This window comes from Mobula birostris, chromosome 16 (genome assembly GCF_030028105.1).
Source record: "Mobula birostris isolate sMobBir1 chromosome 16, sMobBir1.hap1, whole genome shotgun sequence".
In the NCBI taxonomy this organism is placed as follows: Eukaryota; Metazoa; Chordata; class Chondrichthyes; order Myliobatiformes; family Myliobatidae; genus Mobula; species Mobula birostris.
Window position 1 is genome coordinate 21,758,539 of NC_092385.1, and position 25,799 is coordinate 21,784,337.

Sequence of the window (25,799 nt, forward strand, 5' to 3'; positions counted from 1 at the left end):
TTCTAAACCAGAAGACTTTAGGAAGAAAATAAAATCCATTTAGTTCAACCATTCCATTTTTCCAATGTTGCCAATAAATAAAGGAACAATTAACAATTAAGTTTTACTAATATTTACTGATATAAATCAAACAAGAATCAAAGCTGCAGAGGTTTCTTTAAAAAAATACTCAGGGCAAATTTTAAAGTACCTTCTCAAAATCCAGTGTGGAAAAATCTGTATGGCAACAACAGTGAGAAAAGCTAATCAAGGTAGTGTTCTTCTTTGCTCAGGACAGTGATCCTGGTTTAAATATAGTGGTTACATTTGGTTAAGAGGCTTTTGAAATATGCTTAATAATGAAGAATGAAAACATTCTCCTGCTGCAGATTTTAACAAACTAACTAAAGGCAAGGGAGAATTAGTATTGACAAGCTGAGGTGACAGGAGTAATACACAGATCCAAAAACTAAATAAGCAAACCAACAAATTAATATATGATCAGGACATCATGGTATCATGAGCAAAATAAAGCCATTACACTCGCTTTTTATCAAAACAAAATAAATCAGGTGCCAGGAAGTGTTCAGTTAGCATCTTCACTTATTATTAAAAGTCTGCACCAAATTATAAAGCAAAATTTGATTTAATTACTTACGTGTACTTTCAACCATTAGCATTTGAGTAAGCATCATTCTGCATGTGAAATGAATCCTTACAAATTCACTCAAGCTTGCATCGCTTGCTGATTACTGATCCCTCTCATAGCAGTACAAAGCAGTTTTGCTTTTACCTCATTGATTTCCATTGTGTTATGAATTAAGAGGAGACATACTGTATCTGTGCAACAGGAGTGAGAATTGTTATGTCCTGACCTGCTCTTGATTCAAACACCATGCCTGAGATTTGGGGGTTCGATAGCAATACAATCTGGATGGAAGTTGTGACAGAACAAGCTTTCATCACAGTCCCAGCCACTGTAATGCATCCAGATTCTGCCTGCGGGAAATACAACATAGTGCAAAGTCGTCTTGGATGTTAACCAATGACCAACTGCATCCTTATGGCACCTTTACCTGAAACAGCAAACAGGGATACCTTGATAAAATGACTACTGGCAAAAATTCAGCCTCATAAACTAAGACCCATGCTTCAAGGTCAATGATGATCTGGAGGCTTACCTGGCCATGCTTTCAGTAGCATCTGGTATTACATGGCTAATTTCTATAATAAAATTTCAAGTTTTCTTTGTCTAATATAACACCTTTTATGATGTTTGCTGTATTAATGATAGAATATTACAGCTTAATCTGCCTTTTAGTAACTTAAAATGGAATTTAATTTGGACCATCTTTCTTTTGCTGTTTTGAAGAGAAGTGGTGGCCTTTTTGGCAACCATGTCAATCATATGGCTGTAGAGGAAAGGAATTTTTTACAACAAACAAATGTCACACAACGACCTCTGCAGGTTACACGATCTTCAACTCCTCCAACTGCTGATTATGACAAACACCCTCCTTCCACCAACACTGAGAATTCCATATCGCACAACCAGCATAACCACAGTTTTCATGGAAAGGTATCACCAAGTTCCACTAATGTGAACCTCAACAATGCAAATGTATCCAAAACTGCAAATGGAAAAGATAATGGCTCCTTAAATCATGAACAGCCAACAGGAAAAAATCACAATTCCCAAGCATCAGACCAAGAAATCCCAAGGAAATCAAGCACCAGAAGGTAAGAATTTCAGTACTTTCTTTTTGCTGTAATGAAAGCAATGTTTTTAATTAAAGCCGTTCCTCATTGTAATTTATTTCATCATAAATAATTAAACAAAGGACAGCAAATGAAATGAGAAAATGAAAAAGTGCAGTTAAAAATAAACAGCTTAACTACTCAAATGCTCTTTTACATTTCTTGGTGCCTCATTTAAATTGGTTGTTTTTGAGGTATTGAAAGTGCATATCAAACATACTTTCCTAAAATGTCTTTCTAAACTTGCACATTGAAAGATCCATTCCTTCACCTGTCTCATGCAGAAGGCGGAGATTAGTGCCCCCTTTCATTAAAGGGCTATTCGTACATTAGCCTCAAATTGATGTGGACAAGAGGTGCATCTTTTTTGAAGCAGGATCAGTATTTGTGCAGTTTAATTTCTCCTTGATTAGTGAAAACATTGAAACATGGAAAATTGTAGCTAGAATAGTCCATTCAATATGACCGTGAATAATCATCTGCCCAATCTCTCCCTGTACCTCGATGCATTTTGCATCTAGAAATGTGTCTATTTAAAAATATTCAGCACTTGAATTCCACAGCTCTGTGAAAGCAAATTCCACAGATTCACTACCCTCAGAATGAAGAGAATTGTGTTTATCTCAGTTGTAAATATCTTACCCTGTAAACTGAGACTATAACGCTTTGATCGAGATACCATACCCAGGGTGAGCATTACTGTCTGCATCCAGAATCTTACCAAAGTTTTGTAAGTTTCAATTACATCCACTCTCATTCTCTCACTCTCTAAACTTGAGTAGATCTAAGCAGTCCCTCAAAGCAGAGAATGACTTATTTCCATTCCTGTCCCCTGGGTTCTGAGATGCCTAGTGAGAACAATATGAGAACCAAAGTCGGGAAGAGAAGATGATATTGGCAAATGGGTAGGTAGGGTCTGTGAGGCAATATGCCCCTCTGCCACTTGCACAGGGTTTTTGTCTGCTCATGATGTATGGTCTTGAGGTTCTCAATAACATCCATAAATCCAAATTGAATTCCATGCACTATAGGTTCCCAGGAATCAGTGGGAAAGATGTACTACTTCAAAGAAATTTTTGAATAGTTTTCTATCCAGTATAAGGCATGTGGCCTGCCCAACTAGACAGCCTCAGTGTTAAGAATGTTGCCCTGGGAGACAACACTGACTGTTTCATAGTCTTCTGATAAATCTGGTATGGTTTATTATTGAAACATGTACCAAGATGCATTAGAAAGCTTGTCTTACACACTCATATTAAAATCCTTTCATTACACATTACATTGAGCTAGAATAAGGTAAAGTAATGACAATGCAGAATAAACAGTAAAAGCTACCAAAGGAAGTGCAGTGCAGGGAAACAATAAGGTGCAAGATTTTAACGAGGTAAATTGTGAAGCCAAGAGCCCATTTTACTGTATAAGATGTCCAGTCAAGAGTCTGGTAACAGTGGCATAGAAGCTGTCCTTGAGCTTGGCGATATGAGCTTTCAATCTTTTTGTATCATTTGCCTGATGGGAGAAGAGAGAAGAGGTAATGTCCGGGTAGGTGGGCTTTGATTATGCAGGCTGCTTTACTGAGTCAGTGAGAAATATAGACAGAGTCCACAGAGAAGAGCCAATTCCTGAGATACGCTGAACTGTGTCCACAACTATTGTAATTTCTTGCAGTCACGTGTAGAGCAGTTGCCATAGCAAATTGTTATTCACCCAGACAGAATCCTTTCTATGGGGCACTGAAAAAAAAGGAGGATTTTGCATGCAGTATTAGTGGTATTTTTATGCTGTATTGAGATGACCAATATAGGCAGCCCAGGTGACAGAAGTGTATATGTGGCCTCAGTTGGTTAAAGGCTGTGTTGGTGTATTGAAGGTAGTGGTGAATTTCATTATTGATGTCTTCCTTCACCAAGAAATGGCTTCTGAGAAATGGAAAATGGTCCACACTTTCCAGGGTCTTGATATAAACCTTTGTTGTCAGAAGACAGTGTGGTACAATGGGGACCACATTCGTGGAGGATCTTTGTCTCGTGGGTGCATGACCCATCCATTCAAATGCTTTAGTGAATGAGTTGATGAGGTCTTGGTGCTGGGCCGTAGAATGTGTGCTAACACAAGTAACATCTGCCTCCTCAAACCTATTAATCAGATTCATTCTGAATTGCCATTCCTGAGGTCCCATTAGTTCTGAAGATTAGCTCCAGTCCTGTGGGAAGCTTGATGGATTGAGGCACAAGCTTATTGTGAGAAAGGCTGAGGAAAGTTATGAGGCAGTTTTGTAGACAGCAGAGAGACTTTTATATAGTTACCAAAGTCGAACATGTTCTTTGTTGAAGATGTCAGAATTACCACAGGTGTCCTGGCTTATTCTCTTCTTCCCAGTTCTGGACAATGAAATTATGGATTTGAAATTGACCGCCTTGGTTTTCACTGGGGATACGGTCTGCCCCAGAGGTCTTATTGGCCTCCTTTATTCTCTTTGGTTAGGAGTAGTAGCTTGAAGGATGAAGGATGCTTATGTCAAAACCATGAACCAGTGAATGTTGATTGCCTCTCAGATTAATTCTTGACTCTCAGTCTTAGATGTTTTGGATCATGAGTGGATTTTGCAGTGCTGAAAACATTCATTTATGTTATGGCTGCCCATGAGTCACAGAGCCTCCTGTGGTCTCTTCATCCACCTTACATTCTGTGGGCCCCAATTTTCCTTTTTTGCTGGATCTCTGCCTTCAGGCACCTGTTGTGTTATTTTATTTCTCTTGAGGAAATAAGCAGCTTCTAATGCACAAAGTTCTTGTTTATGGCCAATTAGCTTCTGGATTTTCTTGTCATTGTCATCAAACCAGCCCTGGAAAGCCTTGGTAGGAAAGCCAGGAGCCTCAGCAACACACACAAAATGCTGGAGGAACTCAGCAGGCCAGGCAGCATCTATGGAAAAAAATACAGTCAACATTTCGGGCCGAAACCCTTCAGCAGGATTCTGTCAAGCCAGGAGCCTTTTCACAGCTGCCAATTCCACCTCTGTGGCGGGGGACGCTGAATCATCAAATCTTTATCATTGGGGAGCTCATCTTGTGACAAGTGTGTCCCTCTCCCGGCAACTTGATGTTCCAGGGTCTGAACATATTGCAAAGCGGAGGCTACCTAGGCACAATTTCTTTTAGTACAGGCGAACTTTTGCCCAGCAGGTTTCACAGAGTAAGGGGAAAACCTGCATGCTGACATTACCTTCCTAGTCAGTACATAACTCAGTTGACTCACACTTCATCAATTCATGGTTATTGAATCCTTGCTCTGAGCTTGCTATGCCAATTCCAATAGATGTCGTCACTAGCTTGTGATTTGCTCTATTAATGCTAAAAGTCTGAGGCTCCATCTAGTGAATATAAAGCAAGTTGACTCATAGTGTTTGAAATACCATATCTCAAAAGTTTGAGGGCACTGGTATGACACATGAAAATTCTAACAAAACCAAATATAGTCTTGACAGAGTGCTGTTGAATGGTATGGGAGTCTAAAACAGTTGGAGATTGTGCTCTGCTTCAAGACTTTGCACACATACTCTTTTTACTCTTTCTAAGCAGACATGGCTGAGCTTTAACCACAGTAACGCAGTCACCAAGTCTCCATCTTGTGTTGATATTATACCAGAGGAAGCCTGTCTCTTCTTCTGTATGTAAGCGTCTGACTTCTGTGCTATGTTTAATGCACTTAAACTCGGAGCTGTTCTGTTCTGTTCTGCTCTGTATTCAAACTGAGGGAGCCTCTTTCCCCTTTGTTTCTGTTCAACCCAGGGAGCCCCTGAGAAGAATATAAAGAAGAGAAAATGGTATTCACAGTGAGAGCATTGCAAATCTTCAAATTCTGGAAATTTGAAATGAAAATACAGAGCACTGGAAATACAGATAGTATCTGTAGAGAGAGAAAAGCAGAGTGAGCATTTTAATTTGTCAACCTTGTAGGACAGACTAATGTAGAACTAAATATTTACCTAGTTCTCACATTCCCTTTAAACTAACTTGGCTGTGCTCTATCCCACATTCACAAACTTAGCAGCACACGACTTGCCCCATGCAAAGCCATGCTGGCTCTTCCTAATTAGGTCATGGTTTTCCAAATGCTCTTAAATTCTATCCTTAAGAATTCTCTCCAATAATTTTCCTACCATTGACATAAGACTCACCAGTCTATAGTTTCCAGGATTATCATTGTTTGCCTTCTTGAATAATGAAATAACATTAGCTACTTGCCAATCCTCCGGGATCTCACCTGTGGCTAGAGGGACTCAGAATTATTGGTCAAGGCCTAGCAATCTCTCAATCTCTTGCCTCTCTCAGTAACCTGGGATATATCCCATCAGGCCCTGAGGACATCCACTTTAATGCTCTTTAAGACACCTAACACTACCTCCTGCCATACTTCAAAATGTCCTAGCACTGTTCTTGGCATTGATCTCCCTATCCTCCATGTCCTTTTCCTTGGTAAATGCTGATACAAGGTACTCATTAAGAACCACACCCACACCCTCTGCATGAAGAAAATGTTCCCCCCTTTATCCTTGGGTGGCCCTACCTTCTCCTTAGCTATCCTCTTGCTCTTGATGTATGTATAGAATGCTTTGAGATGTATGGGCATGCACTTAACTACAAGGAATAAAGGTGTAGACTATTGTCTAAATGGTGAGCAAATTCAGAAGAGGAGGTGTAAAAGACTTGGGAGTGCTCATACACTGATTCTGTGAAGTTTAATTTGCAGGTTGAGTTGGTGGTGAGAAAGGCAAATGTAATGTTAGCATTCATTTCAAGAGTGCTAGAATATAAAAGCAAGGATGTATTGCTAAGACTTTATAAGGCATTGGTCAGACCACACTTGAAGTATTGTGAGCAGTTTTGGGTGCCTTATCCAAGAAAGGATGTGCTGACATTGGTGAGAGTCCAGAGGAGGTTCATGAGAATAATCCTGGGAATGAAAAGGTTAACATATGAGGAGTTTTTGATGGCTCTGGGCTTATACTGCTGGCTGGAATTTAGAAAAATGCTAGGATCTCATTGAAACCTATCAAATGTTGAAAGGCCTAGATGGAGTGGACGTGGAGAGGATGTTTCTTTTCTTTATTGATCTTTTTATTGATTTAAAAGGAGCATAAATACAATCAAAAGGAGAATTATTTCAAATATATATATCAGTAACAATACAAACCGAGATTAAGATAGACATTGTCAAAATCATATATATTGTTAAGCTAGTATAAAATATATAACAAAAAAATGAAAACAGCAATTCTCCTCTTATCAGTTCATGAAGAGGAAAGAAAAAACATTGAGTTTAAAAAGGAGAGGAAAAAAACCCCACTACACTATATAAAAAAAAAGAAACAACGAAAAGGGACTGGGCGGTCCATTTTGAGGATACGATCAAAAAAAAGAAAGATTTTCTGATCAAATCTAAAACTTTGAGAGGATGTTTCTTATAGTGGAGTAGTCTTAGCACAGACTCAAAACTGAAGGATATCACTTTAGAACAGAGATGAGGAGGGATTTCTGCAGCCAGAGGGTAGTGAATTTGTGAAATTCATTGCTACAGATGGCACTGGTTATATTTAAAGCAGAGGTTGATAAGTTCTTGATTAGTCAGGGTGTCAAAGATTACAGGGAGAAACAAGGAAAATGGGGTTGAGGGGGATAATAAATCAGGCATGATGGAATCTCCTAATTCTTATGTGTTATGGTGTGCCAGATTAAGGGAGATTTGCTGTAACCTGACAAATTGATGATATGCCCTGGGACATGGAAAGTCTCTGCCTGTTTGGGATATTAATTCAAAGGAAATACTGGGATATGTCCATGAAAGGCAACTTTGAGCTGTTGTTTTTTTCTTCATCCTGTCAGTCTTGGTGGAGGGAAGTGCTATTGAAGGAAGGTTTGTGAGTTGTTGAGTACTTGAGCCTGTAGGAAAGCTTATTTGTAGTATATATCATGCAACAGACTGGTTGCATTATTATCTGAATAGTTGTGATCGAAACCAGACCCTGGAAGCATTGATAGATAGTCTCACTCCTGATCTTAAATGTAAATGATGAGTGGAATGTGGTAGAATTGGTGACACTTCCGAGAATTCCTGGTCTGATGTCCTATCTGCGCTCAGTTATTAATCAATTATTGAAAGCAGAGGGCGACTGGATGGTTCCCTTGCTATGAATCCATCAAATATAGACTTTGTGTGATTAAATACTCACCACTCCTTTGGATGAATGCAGGCCCAACATTCCTCAAGATAATTACCCCTCCACATCATACGTATTCATCCTATTTGCTACTGGTCAACTTGGCTTCAGTATGTATGGACATGAAAATTACACATTGAGGCCACTGGTGACCTATAGTGAAGGAAAATTACTCATTTCAACTGTTCTGACTTCAGCTCCCATAATGATAATTTCTACCATCAGCAAAAACACAGACATCAGGACCTATAAACACCATCATCTCCATGTTCCCTTGCAAGTTGCACACCATCCAATAATATCCATTTACTGATATTGTTCGTCCTCACTAGGTCCAAACCCTGGAACTCACTACTCGATAGCATTCTGGGAGTACTTTTCCCAGCAATTTTCTAAAGCAGGAGTGAATTCAGAAGTCAGAGGTGCAAAGGGACTTATGCAGGATTACCTAAAGGTTAACTTGCAGGTTAATTCTGTAGTATGTAATGCAACCGCTATGTTGGCATTCATTTCAAAAGGACTGGAAATCAAAAACAAGGATGCAATGCTGAGGATTTATAAAACAGTGATTAGACCACATCTGGAGTATAGTGAGAAGTTTTGGGCCCCATTCTTAAGAAAGAATGTGCTGAAATTGGAGAGGGTCAAGAGGAAATTTATGACAATAATCCCAGGAATGAAAGAACATAGAACATAGAATAGTACAGCACAGTACAGGCCCTTCAGCCCACAATGTTGTGCTGACCTTTAAACCCTGCCTCCCATATAACCCCCCGCCTTAAATTCCTCCATATACCTGTCTAGTAGTCTCTTAAACTTCAGTAGTGTATCTCCCTCCACCACTGACTCAGGCAGTGCATTCCACGCACCAACCACTCTCTGAGTAAAAAACCTTCCTCTAATATCCCCCTTGAACTTCCCACCCCTTACCTTAAAGCCATGTCCTCCTGTATTGAGCGGTGGTGCCCTGGGGAAGAGGCACTGGCTATCAACTCTATCTATTCCTCTTATTATCTTGTACACCTCTATCATATCTCCTCTCATCCTCCTTCTTTCCAAAGAGTAAAGCCCTAGCTCCCTTAATCTCTGATCATAATGCATACTCTCAAAACCAGGCAGCATCCTGGTAAATCTCCTCTGTACCCTTTCCAATACTTCCACATCCTTCCTAGAGTGAGGCAACCAGAACTGAACACAGTACTCCAAGTGTGGCCTAACCAGAGTTTTATTGAGCTGCATCATTACATCGCGACTCTTAAACTCTGTCCCTGGACTTATGAAGGCTAACACCCCATAAGCTTTTTTAACTACACTATCTACCTGTGAGGCAATTTTCAGGGATATGTGGACATGTACCTCCCAGATCCCTCTGCTCCTCCACACTACCAAGTAACCTACCATTTACTTTGTACTCTGCCTTGGAGTTTGTCCTTTCAAGGTGTACCACCGCACACTTCTCCGGGTTGAACTCCATCTGCCACTTCTCAACCCACTTCTGCAACCTACCAATGTCCCTCTGCAATCTTCGACAATCCTCTACACTATCCACAATACACCAACCTTTGTGTCATCTGCAAACTTGCCAACCCACCCTTCTACCCCCACATCCAGGACGTTAATAAAAATCACGAAAAGTAAAGGTCCCAGAACAGATCCTTGTGGGACACCACTAGTCACAACTCTCCAATCCGAATGTATTCCCTCCACCATGACCCTTTGCTTTCTGCAGGAAAGCTAATTCTGAATCCACCTGGCCAAACTTCCCTGGATCCCATGACTTCTGGCTTTCTGAATAAACCTACCGTGTGGAACCTTGTCAAATGCCTAACTAAAATCCATGTAGATCACATCCACTGCACTACCCTCATCTATATACCTGGTCACCTCTTCAAAGAACTCTATCAGGCTTGTTAGACACGATCTGCCCTTCACAAAGCCATGCTGACTGTCCTTGATTAGACCATGTTTCGCTAAATGCCCATAGGTCCTATCTCTAAGAATCTTTTCCAACAACTTTCCCACCATAGACGTAAGGCTTGCTGGTCTATAATTACCCGGACTATCCCTACTACCTTTTTTGAACAAGGGGACAACATTCACCTCCCTCCAATCCTCCGATACCATTCCCGTGGACAACGAGGACAAAAAGATCCTAGCCAGAGGCTCAGCAATCTCTTCCCTTGCCTCATGGAGCAGCCTGGGGAATATTCCGTCGGACCCTGGGGACTTATCCATCCTAATGTATTTTAACAACTCCAACACCTCCTCTCCCTTAATATCAACATGCTCCAGAACATCAACCTCACTCATATTGTCCTCACCATCATCAAGTTCCCTCTCATTGGTGAATACCGAAGAGAAGTATTCATTGAGGGCCTCACTCAGTTCCACAGCCTCCAGGCACATCTTCCCACCTTTATCTCTAATTGGTCCTACCTTCATTCCTGTCATTCTTTTGTTCTTCACATAATTGAAGGATGCCTTGGGGTTTTCCTTTACCCTACTCGCCAAGGCCTCTCATGCCCCCTTCTCGCTCTCCTCAGCCCCTTCTTAAGCTCCTTTCTTGCTACCCTTTATTCCTCAATAGACCTATCTGATCTTTGCTTCCTAAACCTCATGTATGCTGCCTTCTTCCACCTGACTAGATTTTCCACCTCACTTGTCACCCATGGTTCCTTCACCCTACCATTCTTTATCTTCCTCACCGGGACAAATTTATCCCTAACATCCTGCAAGAGATCCTTAAACATCGACCACATGTCCATAATACATTTCCCTGCAAAAACATCATCTCAATTCACACCCGCAAGTTCTAGCCTTACAGCCTCATAATTTGCCCTTCCCCAATTAAAAATTTGCCTGTCTTCTCTGATTCTGCCCTTTTCTATGATAATGCTAAAGGCCAGGGAGCGGTGGTCACTGTCCCCCAGATGCTTACCCACTGAGAGATCTGTGACCTGACCTGGTTCGTTACCTAATACTAGATATAGTATGGCATTCCCCGCAGTTGGCCTGTCAACATACTGTCAACAAAGGGTTAATGGATGGGGAGCATTTGATAGCTCAGGCCTGTCCTTGCTTGAGCTTGGAAGAAATGAGGGAGGAATTTTATTGAAACCCACTGAATATTGAAAGGCTGAGAGAGGACCTTTCCAATAATGGGGGAGTCTAGGATTAGAATTCACAGCCTTCAAATAGAAGGATGTCCCTTTAGAAAAAAGATGAGGAATTTCTTTTGCCAGAAGTTGGTGGTCTTTGGAAACCATTGTCACAGATGACTGTAGCGGCCAAGTCTTTCGATATATTTAAGGCTGAGGTTGATATGTTCTTTATTTGTAAGGGCATCAAAGATTACAGGGATAAGGCAGGAGATAGGGGGGTTGAGAGGGAAAATAAATTGGCCATGATCAAATAGAGCAGATTCAATGGGCCGAATAGCCTTATTCTGCTCTTATGTCTTTTATGTTCTAATTCAGAAGGCTGCTCACCACAATCCTCTCAAAGGCAATTAGAAAATGGTATGACCACCCACATACCATAAGATCCAATTAAAAATTTTCTGTTACTTGCCACTTTTGGTAATAGTGTGTCTGACTAATGTGGTTGGCTATAGAGCCATCATCTTTTGGTGTTCTGAATTTGAAACTAAATGTAGCATATCTAAGTTTCCTGATGGTACTAAATTGAATGGTAATTGAATACTAAATTATATTTGTGTGTGTGTGTTAAGTGACTGGGCAAGTTGTCTAGTAAATGGAGTACAATGTTGGTAAATGAGGTCATCCGCAATGGAAGGAAAAGTAGAAGATCAGATTATTATTTAAATTCTGAAAGATAGCAGCATGCTTTTGTGTAGAGGGAGTGTGCCGGTGCATGAATTGCAAAAGGTTGTTTTGCAGGTGCAACAGTTTATCAAGGCGGCAAATCTACTGTATTGTGTGCAGTTCTGATCTCCTTACTTGAGAAAAGGTATGCTTGTTTTAGAGGTGGTGCAGAGGAGGTTCATAAGGTTTAGCCTATGAGCAGAAATTGAGGAGCCTAGCTACTGGCTGAAATTCAGATTAATGAAAGGGGATTTTATAGAAATATAAAAAAATTATGAATGGGGTAGATAAGATGGAAGCAGCAAAGTTATTTCCATTGGTAGGTGAGACTGGAACTAGGGGACAGACAGTAGCCTCAAGATTCAGGGGAGTAGGTTTAGAACTGAAGTGAAGAGGAACTGCTTTTTCCAGAGAGTAGTGATCTGTGCAATTCTCTGCCCAGGGAAGCGGTAGAGGCTATTATGAATATGTGTAATAGCATTCTTCAGTCAGGTCCTGGCTCTAAGGTATCCTGTTACTGAACATGAAATGATAAACAACTGTAGCAAGGCAGAAAGGTTACAGATTATGAACGCGGCTACTGCTTGATATTCACAACTTATGTTATCTAATTTTGGGTTCACTGGTGGTCATACTGTATTTATCAAATAATCATTAGATTGTAATGCATTTTGATTTTACACCGAGGTCATATTGATAAATACAACATAATGTCACAGATCAGTAAAGTATAAAAATTATAAAATATTTGCCCGTTTAATCAAAGTCTGAGAATTACTGTCAGGACAATTCACTATCATGATTCCAGTCGAAATTGTGCACCATGTGGCAACAATTTTATTTTAACCTCCCTTGTGACACCAGCTGAGTTCAACTTTAAAATAAGATATAGGAGCAGAATTAGGCATTTGGCCCATCACATCTGCTCCACCATTTCGTCATGGCTGACCCATTTTCCCTCTCAGCCCCAATCTCCTGCCTCCTCCTGTGTCCCTTCATGCCTTGACTGAAATGACTGCTATGCCTTTTTTTTTGCAGATGGTGTCATTGAATCAGGAGATGGCTTTCTGCCATTGTTGAGGCATGAACACCTTGTTCCCTCTAAGAATGCAGCAGATTAAATAGGTGCATTATTAGAAAGATTACAGAATTTGCATGAAGTATGCATTGGGTAAACCAAGAATATTGGGTTTATTTCCAGTTGAGTTTACTCCACTCTGAAACTCATCGCTAATTTTTGTTTTGTCCGAACACTGCAATTTCCAGCTATTAAAATTAGCAATTGAAAGAATTTTGTCCTGTGGTTAAAATGAGTAAAAAAAAATTGTGCAAATCTTGGTAGCTTCATTTACTGTAATTATCAGATCATTTTAGTATGATTCGAGATTTTAATACCAGATGCAATGACATCCTGGTATTTAGAGGCTATTAATTAAATTTCATTAAAGGTTATGTTTACACTTAAAATCTCAACAAACATTGTAACTTTTTTTCCATTTCGAGGTTCAGTTTTCTATGCCACTGATTACAATTATACCAATTTCAAACTCCTTTTGGGTAAGGATGGTAAATTAAGCATGAATTTCAATAGGCGGTCCACATGAGAAAAGAGTCATCGTTTTGATGTTAAATGTAACCTTTTAACATAATACGTTTGAATCTAAAAGTAGAGGTTAACATAAGCACAATAAGCAATTAGACTAATAATCTGTTGGCTTTTAATGTAAGATTAAAGTAGAAGAATAAGAACGTCATGCTGCAGATGTGTTGAGTCTTGCTGAGACCATACCTTAAGTACTATGTGCAGATTAGTTCTCTGTACCTAAATAAAGGATTTAATTCCCTTGGAGGTAGTGAACTATAAATCTATTAGGTAAGCAGAGGTTCAGGTGGTGGTTATTACTGTAGTACAAAATCCATTAGCTTGGAGAAATTAGTTCAAATTTCAACACACTGTTGTGGGATTTTACCTCAGATAATAAGCTACTATTAGAAATGGCTCTTGGGAAGCTACTGGGTATGCTGTTGCTTAGTATAGGAACATTTGGACTGGACAACAAATGCTTGAGTGTTCCAGCAGTGTACAAAGAATGTAGGGAGTAAATCATGAGGTTACTAAAACATAGAACAGAACAGCACAGCACATGCAAGCCCTTTGGCCCCAGATGTTATGCCAAATTTTTAACCTACTTCAAGTTCAATCTAACCTTTCCCTCCCATATGGTCCTCCATCTTTCTTTCATCCATGTGTCTATCTAAGAGTCTCTTAAACATCAGTAGCGTATTTTCCTGTACCACCACCCTGAGAGCACATTCCATGCACTTCCTACTCCGTAAAAAACCTACCTCTGACATCCACCTTCCCCCTGAAATTTTCCTCCAGTCACCTCAAAATTACGTCCTCTCTTATTAGCCTTTACTATCTTGTGGAAAAAGCACTAGCTGTCCATTCTGTCTATGCCTCTTATCATCTCGCACACCTCTATCAAGTCATCTCTCATTCTCCTTCAGTCCAAAGAGAAAAGTCCCTAGCTTGCTCAACCTTTCCTCATAAGACATGCTCCCTAATCCAAATAGCATCCTCTTTAAAGCTTGTACATCCTTCCTATAATGAGGTGACTGGAACTGAACCCAGTACTCCAAGTGTCGTCTAACCAGAGTTTTGCAGAGTTGCAATATTAACTTTTGGATCTTTAACTCAGTTCCCCCAAGTAATGAAGGACAACACACCATATGCCTTCTTAACCACCCTATCAACTTGTATGGCAACTTTGAAGGATCTATGGAAAGTGTTCAGAAGATTCCAAGATCCCTGTTTCTCCACACTGCTAAAATACTGCCAATAACTTTGTGCTCTGCCTTCAAGTTTGATTCTCCAAAGTGTATCACTTTTCACTTCTCTGGGTTGAACTCCATCTGCCACATCTCAACACAGCTCCTCATCATATCAATGTCCTGTTGTAACCTACAGTTTTCACACCACTGACCTTTGTATCATCTGCAAACTTACTATCCTACCCTTTCACTTCCTCATCTATGTCATTTATAAAATCACAAAGAGCAGGCACCCCAGAACAGATCTATGTGGAACACCACTAGTTGTCCAAGAAAGATGGAGTAATACTGGGCAATACACATTTGAATTAGACACTTTGCAAGGTGCTGATAGTGTTGATGTTGAGAGGCTGTTTCCTCAGATAAAATTTGGAACCAGGCATCACAATATTGAGTTGTCCATTCAACCCCAAAGTGAGCATTTTTTTTCCATGATAGCTTTCACCATTGAAAGGGTGTGGGTGTTCATTCATTGATTTTATTCAGATTGAGATTAATAGATATTTGGCCATATAGGGGATCAAACAGTATGTGAATTAGGTGGGAAATTGAACATGTGTGGATCTGCCTCTAATTTCTGTCAATCTTGAAAGATCTTTTCATGTATGAGCAGAAAAGTTATTGAAATTTCTGTATTTCCTTAATTTTTCCTACTTTCTGGACCAGAATACGTTATTATGAAACTAATACTAGGTATGTTTTCTTAAATCTCCATATTCTTTACACATTTCATTTTTAACATATATAAACTGTCTTGACAGCAGAATACAGTTAATAGTTTTATTTTGTTAATGTTGAAATAGCAACTAAATTTATATATATTTTATGTTTATTTTGGTTTTGATTCTATAAATTGCAGTACATCATCAGGTTTACAGTTTATAAGTTTTTTCTTTTCTGCACATAAATGTTTTAATGTATCTGTAAGCTTTGCATGTGATGGCAGCTTTGAAATCTATTAAATAAAAGAATGCCCAGTATTAATGCTATGTCTTGATTTTCTATAGATCAGATTCTGGCGAAAGCTGTCTGCCCACAATTTGTCGAGAGGAGACAAGACCAGATGATTGGTTTGAGAAGGAGCAATATTCAGGAGATCAGGAATATTATAGTGGGGAGGAATACTATGAAGAGGATACTATACAAACAATGGATAAGTAAGATACTTTTGTAGTACTAATGTATTTTAAAATCAGCTATGAGCTAAGTAAAGTTCGATTGTTTTTAATGTAACTTGTTTAAGTCTCACCACAGTTTTTAGAGTTCAATTCCATTATCCTCTACGCATTAAAAAATAGGGGCAATTATTCCTTTGCAGTGTGCCATATGTGAATGTGAAATAAACAACACATTCTGAACCCTTCCCCACCATTTTTAATATTTCATTAGGACAAAAGATTAGTGCTGCTTTAATAGAACTATTTTTGAGGCATTATGTTTTATGCCAATTCTATGATGCAAATTATACCAGTTTAGCAGTGGAATACCCTATTCCCAATCTACAGATTGGCAGGGGCAGGAAACATCTTTCAAGGTTTAACAAAGAGTGTTTAAGTGGATTACATACATTAATCAGAATTCTATTGCCTATAGGCACTCCTCCACATAAATAATTCCCACTGAGAATCTGTTCTGTGTGAACTCACAGATATTAGCTTTAACATTCTTAATAGGTTTTACTACCAATATTCACCACCATCCTAAATAGGTTTTCCATAATCAAACATGTACTTTCCAAACTTAGGGATTCGATCAAATAGTGGAAACTAGTCCTAATTGATAATGGGATGTAGGCTTTCGGGTCTTCTGCCAGGTTAAATCTAGCACAGGATCTGCAACCCTATTGATTTTAATGTTAACAGTGGGCTGTGAATAATAAATGTAGGGGAAGACAAATTCCTTACTATTAAATATTTCAGTTTCATTAATGGTTCCATTTATTTATACACTTTTTTTTAAAGTTAAAGCTACCTAAAATGTTTGTAAAATGATAAGTTTTACATTGTTTTAATTGTTCACAATCTTTTGTTGTTTTAAATGCTTCTGAATGTCAAAAAAAAACTTTAAAACTCTTCAGCTTTTCCAACAGGTAAAGATAGAGTCCAGTACAGTAGGGTTTTCTCATCCACATCTGGTGGAAAATGCAAGAACACTGCCAAATTGTACTGCTGTTAGCCATATTACGTTTGTGAAAATTCTCAGTATTTTTTTTATTTCATCCCATGTACCACAAAGGCAAATCCATAGAGACTATCAGAATCAAATTCAAAATAATGACGTGGATTTTGAAAGACCAAAAGGCTATCATCATCCTTGTGGTTCCTATGAAGATGATGAGTACCATTATTACATTGAACCCCGGCGTTCGCCACGGCGACGATTGCTTCCACCTACACCTACAGGTGAATAATTTCCATGACCAGATAAAGATTACTTTTTTTGTGCCATATTTGAATGTGAAATAAACAACACTTTTTCATTTATTCATTGCAAATTGACAAGACAATATTGCAAAAGAATAAGTTTTAAAAATGTACCTTTTGTAGATATTTTATTGAACCCAATTGCCTACATATATGGTAAACTGACTGCTAAGGAGTAATTATTTTTTCTAGAATGTGCAAGATACTAAACAAAATGATTATATATTTAGAAGCTATTTACTTCTTTCATACATAATGAATGATTTCAAACCAGGAAAGGGATTTCTCACATGTCAGTTTTTAATCTGTTGTTAATTGGGAACAAAATGATATTATGATTAAGTCATTGGAATGTGAATATAACAGAATTATCTGCTCCTTTTATTAATCGGGCTTAAGCAACAATATGCACTCAATGGCCACTTTATTAGGTATGCATGTACACCTGCTCATTAATGCAAATACCTAATCAGCCAATCATGTGGCAGCAACTCAATGCATAAAAGCATGCAGACATGGTCAAGAGGTTCAGTTGTTGTTCGGACCAAACATCACAATGGGGAAGAAATGTGATCTAAGTGACTTTGACCGTAGCTTGTTGGTGCCAGATGGGGTGGTTTGAGTATCGCAGAAAGAGCTGATCTCCTGGGATTTTCACACACAACGGTCAATAGAGTTTACAGATAATGGTGCAAAAAACAAAAAACATACAATGAGCGGCGACTCTGTGGGTGAATATGCCCTGTTAATGAGAGAGGTCAGCTTAGAGTGGCCAGACTGATTCGAGGTGACAGGAAGGTGACAGTAACACGAATAACCAAGCGTTACAACACATGAGAGCATCTGTGAACACACAACGTGCCTCCTGTACCTAACAAGGTGGCCACTGAGTTACTTTTGGCATATTTATTTTTGTTAGAAAAATACTTTGAGTGGTTTATATAATCAGTTTATTTAATAATTACTGTCATCTGATTTTTCACTGAAAACCTACAAGCTCCTCAGATGTTGTTCTTGTTGTTTAAGTGTTGTACTAAATGTGCTGGAAGTTTGCAGCCAATTTGGTGTAGCAAAAAAAGAAGCCTGCTTCCTCACAAAGTTTAGTGGTAACATTCATAAAGAAAACTCCATTATTAATGGGTGCTTATCTCAATGCAAGCACATTGAACTGCAGTACAAGTATCCCGTATTGGCAATGTGTGAAGTCTAACATAGAAACAACTTCTTATGGTGGGTCACTGTGGTTTACAGTATAAATATTGAGCAAGAAATTAAACAAAACAATGCTCGTAGGTAATAAGTTTTTGACTGAGATTGGACAAAGATTGTCCAGAGACAGCCTGGTTTCAGAAAGAATTTCTGGAGATACAACGTTGTGTCAGGAAGACTAAATAGTGCAGGCTGAATAATACATGTGGTGAATGATTAGTTTTCCAATCCAGTACATTAGGGTGCAATGGCAAATGATCATGATAGAAACCAGAGGTGAGAAATCCTTTCTGGGTAAGACATCTCAGACCAAATTCTGAACTAGCTGAAGCTTTTGATGAGTGAAGTGGGAGTTGGTATAGGGTATGGCTTCAGCAACACATATTTGAAAATTTCATCATGGAGGTATTGTAGATATTAATAAATATCAGCAGGATTTAGATGCAAGTGTAAAAGCCCAGTGTGCCATAAGTTAAAGGTGACAGCCTCATTAAAAAAACTGAGCCAAAGAACTCAGCTCACGTTTTGAGCGTTGTTCAGTCTGTGCAGTTCACTTCAGATTAATGAAGTCAAATTTGATAAAGATCTAAAAGAACAAATGACGTTTTATAATCTGGATAAAAGTATCCAAAATGATCATCCTTTTTAATTTCATAAATCATTAATCATTTACATTTAACAAATCATTTACATTTGTTTTCACAGCAAATCGGAGACCATCCTTCAATTTTGAGTGTCTACGCAGGCAAAGTAGTCAGGATGATATCTCCCTGTCCCCTATATTTCAACAGCGTACGGCTCTGCCACTACATTTAATGCAACATCAGGTGAACCTTCTGTGCATTTCTTGATGTCTAACATAAAAAAAATCACACTGGATATAAATAATAATTTAACAAATCGTGTTTTTCAAATGATTAAGTACATTGACAAAAATAAATTGAATTCTGCGCACAATATTTTTCCAGAATATCACAAAGCTGAAAAAATTAAAAATGGTGAGTGGCTAAGTCACACCGGGTAACGACATCACAAGTGTAATTAATTTATCATGGGTTTCCTGTGATGTTTGGAGCTGATATGACCACTACCACTACCTTTTTCTGATAACTTTCTAACTAATTATTGATAAAGGGGGTGTGTGTGTGTGTGCACATAAGCTCTTCGAGTGAATATGATAATATGTCCCTGATCTGATAACTTGCTTATTGTTCATGCGTGGTGAAATGGCAGCAAACATCAGTGTAACGCACACAAAATACTGGAGAAACTCAGTAAGTCATACAGCATCTCTGCAGGGAAATAGACGGCTGATGTTTTGGGCTCAGACCCTTCATCAGTCCTGATTCTTTTTCTCTACAGATGAGCAGACACGAGGAAATCTGCAGATACTGGAAATTCAAGCAACCCACATAAAAAATGCTGGTGAACGCAAGGCCAGGCAGCATCTATAGGAAGAGGTACAGTCGACGTTTCGGGCCGAGAGCCTTCGTCAGGAGTAACATCATCTAGTGGTCATCTTTAAGGACTACTTCCACTCAAGTCAAGACCCTGATGAAGGGTCTGGGCCCGAAACGTAGAAAATGAATCTGATTTATTTTGTTATCTCTGTCTTGTTGTGCCTAGTTGGATGGTGGCAGAAAAAATTATTAATTTGGTTACTGGACCTTGATATTATATTATTTTACATTTTATTTTATTTATAGATACAGTGTGGATTAGGCCCTGCTGCGCTGCCCAGCAACCCCCCTATTTAGCACCAAGCTAATCACAGGACAATTTACAATAACCAGTTACTGTAATTGTGACCACTTTGAGCTGTGGGAGGTTACCGGAGCACCCAGAGGAAACACTTGCGTTCACAGGGAGAACATATAAATACCTTTCAGGCAATGTCGCAATTCAACCCCGAACTCTGAGCTGTAATAGCGTTGCGCTAACCACTGCACTACCATGGTGCTCTTTTTCTTTATAAACTTGCAGTCATTCATTAGGAACAGTTCTGGAATAAGGCCCATCTTGCATTAAGTAACAGTTTGAAATTTGATGTGTCATTCAATACTTGAAGTCTTTGTTTGATTAATAGAACTGAATGTTACAATCCCTAAAGTTTCTGCACTGCACTTGACTTGAGTGGAAGTAGTTCTTAAAGATAACCACCAGATGATGTTACTACCATTACGGCACATCTCCAGTTGTGTACCTGGACATCACTGGGTGTTTCGGCCTTTTATCAGGAGACACTGTCAGCCGAGGCAGGCCCAGCACAGGCTGATCAGACCTGGGTGTGTGTGACGTGGTTAGTCTCTAGATGGTCACTTGGCAGCCCAGACAGCACCCCTTCTTTTCAGCCACAGCCAGTGACTGCTCGTTTCAGCGGCATTAGCAAGTGCTTTGATTGCCTTCCTATGGGCCTGCCTCTGACTCCTACTTCCCTCAGCAGCCTTACGGTGGAACTGGCTACAAAGCCCCTGAACCCCACCTCAACTGGGTACACTTTTACATTCCAGCCTCGCTCCTTTGCTTCAACTGCAAGGTTGGCATATCGCAGCCTTTTTCATTCGTAAGCCTCATCCACAGCATCCTCCCAGGGGATCATCAGCTCAATGATAAAGACAGGAGTTGGACCAAAGGACCAGGTCAGGCCGCAGGTTGGTCATTGCAAGTTCAGATGGGAAGGTAAGTTTCTGGCCTAAATCAACACGCAATTCCCAGTCCCTGACTGCGCTCAATGGGCATGAGTCATGAGGCAAGGGGTTAGCCCCCAGTTTCTCTCCTTCCCGGATGAAGGATGATGGGACCGTTGTCTGGGCATTGAGAGGCCTGGCATTGGAGTTCACTCTCTTACACTCAAGTTCAGCTGCCAAACACCTCAGCACTTGGTTGTGTCGCCAGGTGTATCTGCCTTGTATTAGGCTGGTCTTGCAACTAACCAAGATGTGCTTGAGGGATGCCGGAACTGCGCACAGAGGACAGGCTGGATCCTCTCCCAGCCAAAGATTTAGGTTTGTAGGAGAGGGCAGGACATCATGTGTTGCTCTGATGATGAAGCTCAATCTGTTTGACTCCATGCTCCACAGCTCACTCCATGTGATTTTCCTCCTCTCAACACCCTCCCACCTCATCCAGCAGCCTTGCTTGGCTTGGGACATTGCTTTGACATATCTGGCTGCTGCTTCTTGGTGGCGCACCTCCTCCACCACCAGGTGCCAGCATTCAGTTGTAGTAGCCTTTTATCAGGTAGGTTTCATCACTCCAAGGCCAAAGCCTCCTCTGCCCTGTTGGACATAGCCCACTATGCCCCAGTGTCGGAGGGTGGCTTTTGCGTCCAGTACTGCTGAGGCTGGGGTCCATTTCTTCCCCGTTGCTAGAGCAGGAGCAACGCCTCTTACGATTGGGTCCCAAGATTTTTTGAGTGTCATTTCCAGCCTTGCTTTGGCACATTTGTATTCTTCCACTAGGCCAGAAATTGGCAGAGAAAGGGCTCTGTTCCCGTAAAGTCCTATGGGGCTAAGGCATCTTGGTAGCCCAAGCCACTTCCTCACATGTGAGCTCACCAGCCTCTCCAGCCGATTTGCATGAGACATAGTGACCTCATAGATAGTAATTGGCCATATAAGTCGGGGCAGCAGTCCAAACTGAAAGCACCAAAGCTTCACCCTCCCTGGGAGAGCCATGTTGTTGATTAGCTTGAAGCCACTGTTTGTATCCTGCCTCAGTTGTTCCACTTGCTCTGTGTCTCTGAGGTCTGCGTGGTGCGAATGTCCTTCGCTTTTGGTGAGCTTCTCCAAGACAGTTGGTATTGGCTCAGCGTTGATACAAAACCTTATGTCGGTGAGCCAGCCTTTGACAATTGAGATACTGTGAGACTTACTGGGTTTGATCTCCATTTGTGCCCATTTGATGTTTCCCTGGAGTTTATCCAGCAGGCGTTTGTTGCCTGCTTTTGTTGATGTTATTGTGGTCATGTCATCCATGTACACCCTGATTCGAGGAAAACGCAGCCCATTCTTCAAGCGTTTCCCTTCGATCACCCATTGTGATGCTCGGGTAATGAGCTCCATTGCCATGATAAATGCCAGAGGAGAGATGGTACAGCCCGCCAATATGCCTGTCTCAAGGTGCTGCCATGTGGAGGTGTTATCTTGTGTTGTGACACAGAACTGCAGATCCTGTAAGTACGTTTTGACCAGCTTTGTGATGCCCTCTGGAACCTGGAAACAGTTGAAAGCTGCCCACAGAGACTTGTGAGGCACCAACCCAAAAGCATTGGCAAGATCTAGGACGACCACGTGCACATCTTTCTTTTCTTTCTTCGCAGTTTGTATCTGGTGCCAGATGACATTTGCGTGTTCCAGACATCCTGGGAAACCACGCATTCCTGCTTTCTGCACTGATGTGTCGATGAAGCTGTTGCTCTGCAAAAAAGCTGAGAGTATTTGAGCCACGACACCAAAGAAGATCTTTCCTTCCACATTCAGGAGACTGAACTGGCGGAACTGACTGATTGTTGAGAAATTCTTCTCTTTGGAACTTAGTATCCCTCCCACCCTTCATCATGCTTTAGGTATAATTCCTTTCCCCCATGCCACCTTCATTAGATTCCAGAGGTATTTCAGAATGCCGAGGGTGTTCTGTATAGATGCCATTGGGCCCTGGAGCTGATGCTGATCTTGCTCGTTTATCTTTATTTTCCACCTCCCTCCATGTAGGGGGCCTTACGTCCATCTGGTGCTCAGGTGGGTGGATTGGTGGCATGTCATTCGGAATGGTGACTGGCTCATGCCTCTGGTTATCAGAGTGGGTCTTCCTCAGGTGCTCCTCCAGTTCCCTCACAGGTACTCTAAGGACCCCGCTCTTCTTGTCAAAAAGGCTTCTGACGAACTTGTAAGGGTCTCTGTAAAAGCTTGCCCTCGCCCGTTCTTTCCTCTTATTTTGTTTTCTCAAGCTTTCTGCTCTTTGCAGCTTTGTCAAGCGCTGCTTTATTTCTGCTTGTAATACCTCGAGTCCTTTCCTTTCCCCTTCTGTGGATTTCCTCCACTGTTTCCTTTTCTTCACCAGTCTTTCAATTTCCTGCTGTCTCCTAGACTTCGGCTGGACTGAAGGTTCCTTCTGTGCCCTCTGTTTTTTCACTCCAAGTCTCTCTACCCTATAGCTGTATATGGTGTCTCCCCACTTCTCCAGTTTTCTTTCCACACTTCCCTTCAGTCCTTCTAGAAGATGGACTGGGTCTGTGTTGATGATCTCCCACTCATTCTTCTGGCAGGATTTAGACCACAAGATTTGGGGCTTCCATCCTTTCATCTTCCTTTCTGCTACTGGCCGTGGCTGGTCGGGCTCTGGACTTGTGTCCATTGGTGGATCTGTGCTTGGCTGAGCTTTGCCTGGGGTGCTGATACCCTGTGGACTGTGGTGTTTGTCCTGCCACTGGGCTTCACTCGACTGATTTGATCTACCTCTTAGAAGGTAATGGTCAATGCGAGGCCCCTCGCTGAGCTCCCTCGGGCACTTTTTCCTGCCCTGGTGGATCTTAAGCCCCTTCTCTGATGTTATCTTTGTCCAGCCACAGATGCAGCATTGTAGTTTGTTTGCATGCTTCTGTTGTTGTTATTGTGGTCATGTCATCCATGTACGCCCCGACTGGAGGAAGATGCAGCCCATTCTTCAAGTGTTTCCCGCTGACCACCCATTGTGATGCTCGGATAATGAGCTCCATTTACAATAACCAGTTACTGTAATTGTGACCACTTTGAGCTGTGGGAGGTTACCAGAGCACCCAGAGGAAACCCTTGCGTTCACAGGGAGAACATATAAATACCTTTCAGGCAATGTCACAATTCAACCCCGAACTCTGAGCTGTAATAGCGTTGCGCTAACCACTGCACTACCATGGTGCCCTTTTTCTTTATAAACTTGCAGTCATTCATTAGGAACAGTTCTGGAATAAGGCCCATCTTGCATTAAATAACAGTTTGAAATTTGATGTGACATTCAATACTTGAAGTCTTTGTTTGGAACTATAATGTATCTCAAAGGGAAGGGGAGATAAGCTACTTAAATTCTAAACACAAGAAATTCTGCAAATGCTAGAAATCTTCAGCACTGTACACAAAATCCTGGAGGAACTCGACAGGTCAGATGGCATGTGTGGAGGGAATAAATAATCGGCGTTTTGGGCCAAGACCTTCATCAGGACACTACTCTGATGAAAATTTACTGCTCTGAAACTTCACCTGTTACTCTCTTCCCACAGATGCTGCCCAACTTGCTGTTAGTTTTCATAATTTTATGTTTTATTCTAAATTTAGTTGGTTTGTGGAGTAATTATGAAGTTTGCAGATCTGCACAATTCATTTTTTCCCATGTGAACAAACAGGTTATGGCTGTGGCAGGAATGGACTCATACAAAAGTAGGAGGCTCTCACCAGCACGATCAACACGTTCCTGGGCAACACCTCCAGCTACACCACCCAGCAAAGAGCGCTCACCTTACTACACACCCCTGATCCGCGTAGATCGTGTTGATTCCACGGAAAATATGAATGGTAGCTTTCGCTCAATGAACAGAAGCTCTTGGTATACAGAAGATGATGACATTCCATATAAAACATATACTCCAACAAAGTTAGCTGTCCCAAATAGCTTCCTACAACGGTACCACGAAAAACGAGGAAGTGCAAACAGCCTGGTGGAAGCTGTAAGTATCAGAAACTTTTTGTATGATGGTAGAGTTTCAGCAACAATGATAAACTGGATGTGAAGTTCCACAAGGTACTCTATGTGCCTAATCGACCTTAATAAAAGGCAATGAAGCCTGCTGCTATATTTTGTTAATTTCATCCTTTCACCATTTCTCTCTAAAGGACAATGTCCAGCGTTTACATTGATTTAAAACATTGAGTCATTAGCAGCAGTCTGCATTACTAAATTACAATCAATCAACATTACAAATGATTTAAGTAGAAAGAACTAGAATATATTGTTTTACTGCTTAACACAACCTTTTCCTGATATGTTATGACAAAAATGTTTAAAAGCATACAAGATGCTTTCGTATTTTGAGTTTTTGAGCTGCATGGTACAAATTGCAGCTATTTAAATAACTCCCTGTGCACAAAAATTGGTAATAATTTTTAAGGGGTAATTTATGGTTGACAGCTTGGAGAAAGGTCTCTGCCAAAGGAGGTGTAAGGCGCTCCTTTCCTCTGCTAGCCTGCAGGTCACTCTGTAAAACCTGCTTATTCTCCTCTTCCCCCCCCCCCACACCCCCCAGATCAGGGTCATATGAGGCCATAAGAGCAGGTGGTAGATGGTCGTTTGAGTAGCTGGTGCATATCACAAGTCCTGGGTATGCATCGCAGACGATCTCAGAAGAGTATTGATAATGGCTGGAGTCACCCAGAAGATCACTGCCCAGAAGAGGGCAATCGCAAGCCTCTTCTGTAGAAAATTTGCCAAGAATAAACATGGTCATGAGACCATGATCGCCTACGTCATACAACATGGCACATAATTACAATGATAATGTGGTTACTTTCAGGTTAGGATAGG

At 40.6% G+C, this 25,799-nt stretch overlaps 1 protein-coding gene across 1 annotated transcript in view; it reads left to right on the plus strand.

Moving 5' to 3' along the window:
* Nucleotides 1–25,799, plus strand: part of LOC140211037 (voltage-dependent L-type calcium channel subunit alpha-1D-like) — a 383,898-nt gene that overhangs the window by 354,689 nt on the left and 3,410 nt on the right. The window contains exons 43-47 of the mRNA XM_072280398.1: nucleotides 1,352–1,719; nucleotides 15,624–15,773; nucleotides 16,852–17,018; nucleotides 18,954–19,075; nucleotides 24,625–24,945. Coding sequence (XP_072136499.1) covers nucleotides 1,352–1,719; nucleotides 15,624–15,773; nucleotides 16,852–17,018; nucleotides 18,954–19,075; nucleotides 24,625–24,945 — 1,128 coding nt within the window. The remainder of the gene's footprint in view (nucleotides 1–1,351; nucleotides 1,720–15,623; nucleotides 15,774–16,851; nucleotides 17,019–18,953; nucleotides 19,076–24,624; nucleotides 24,946–25,799) is intronic.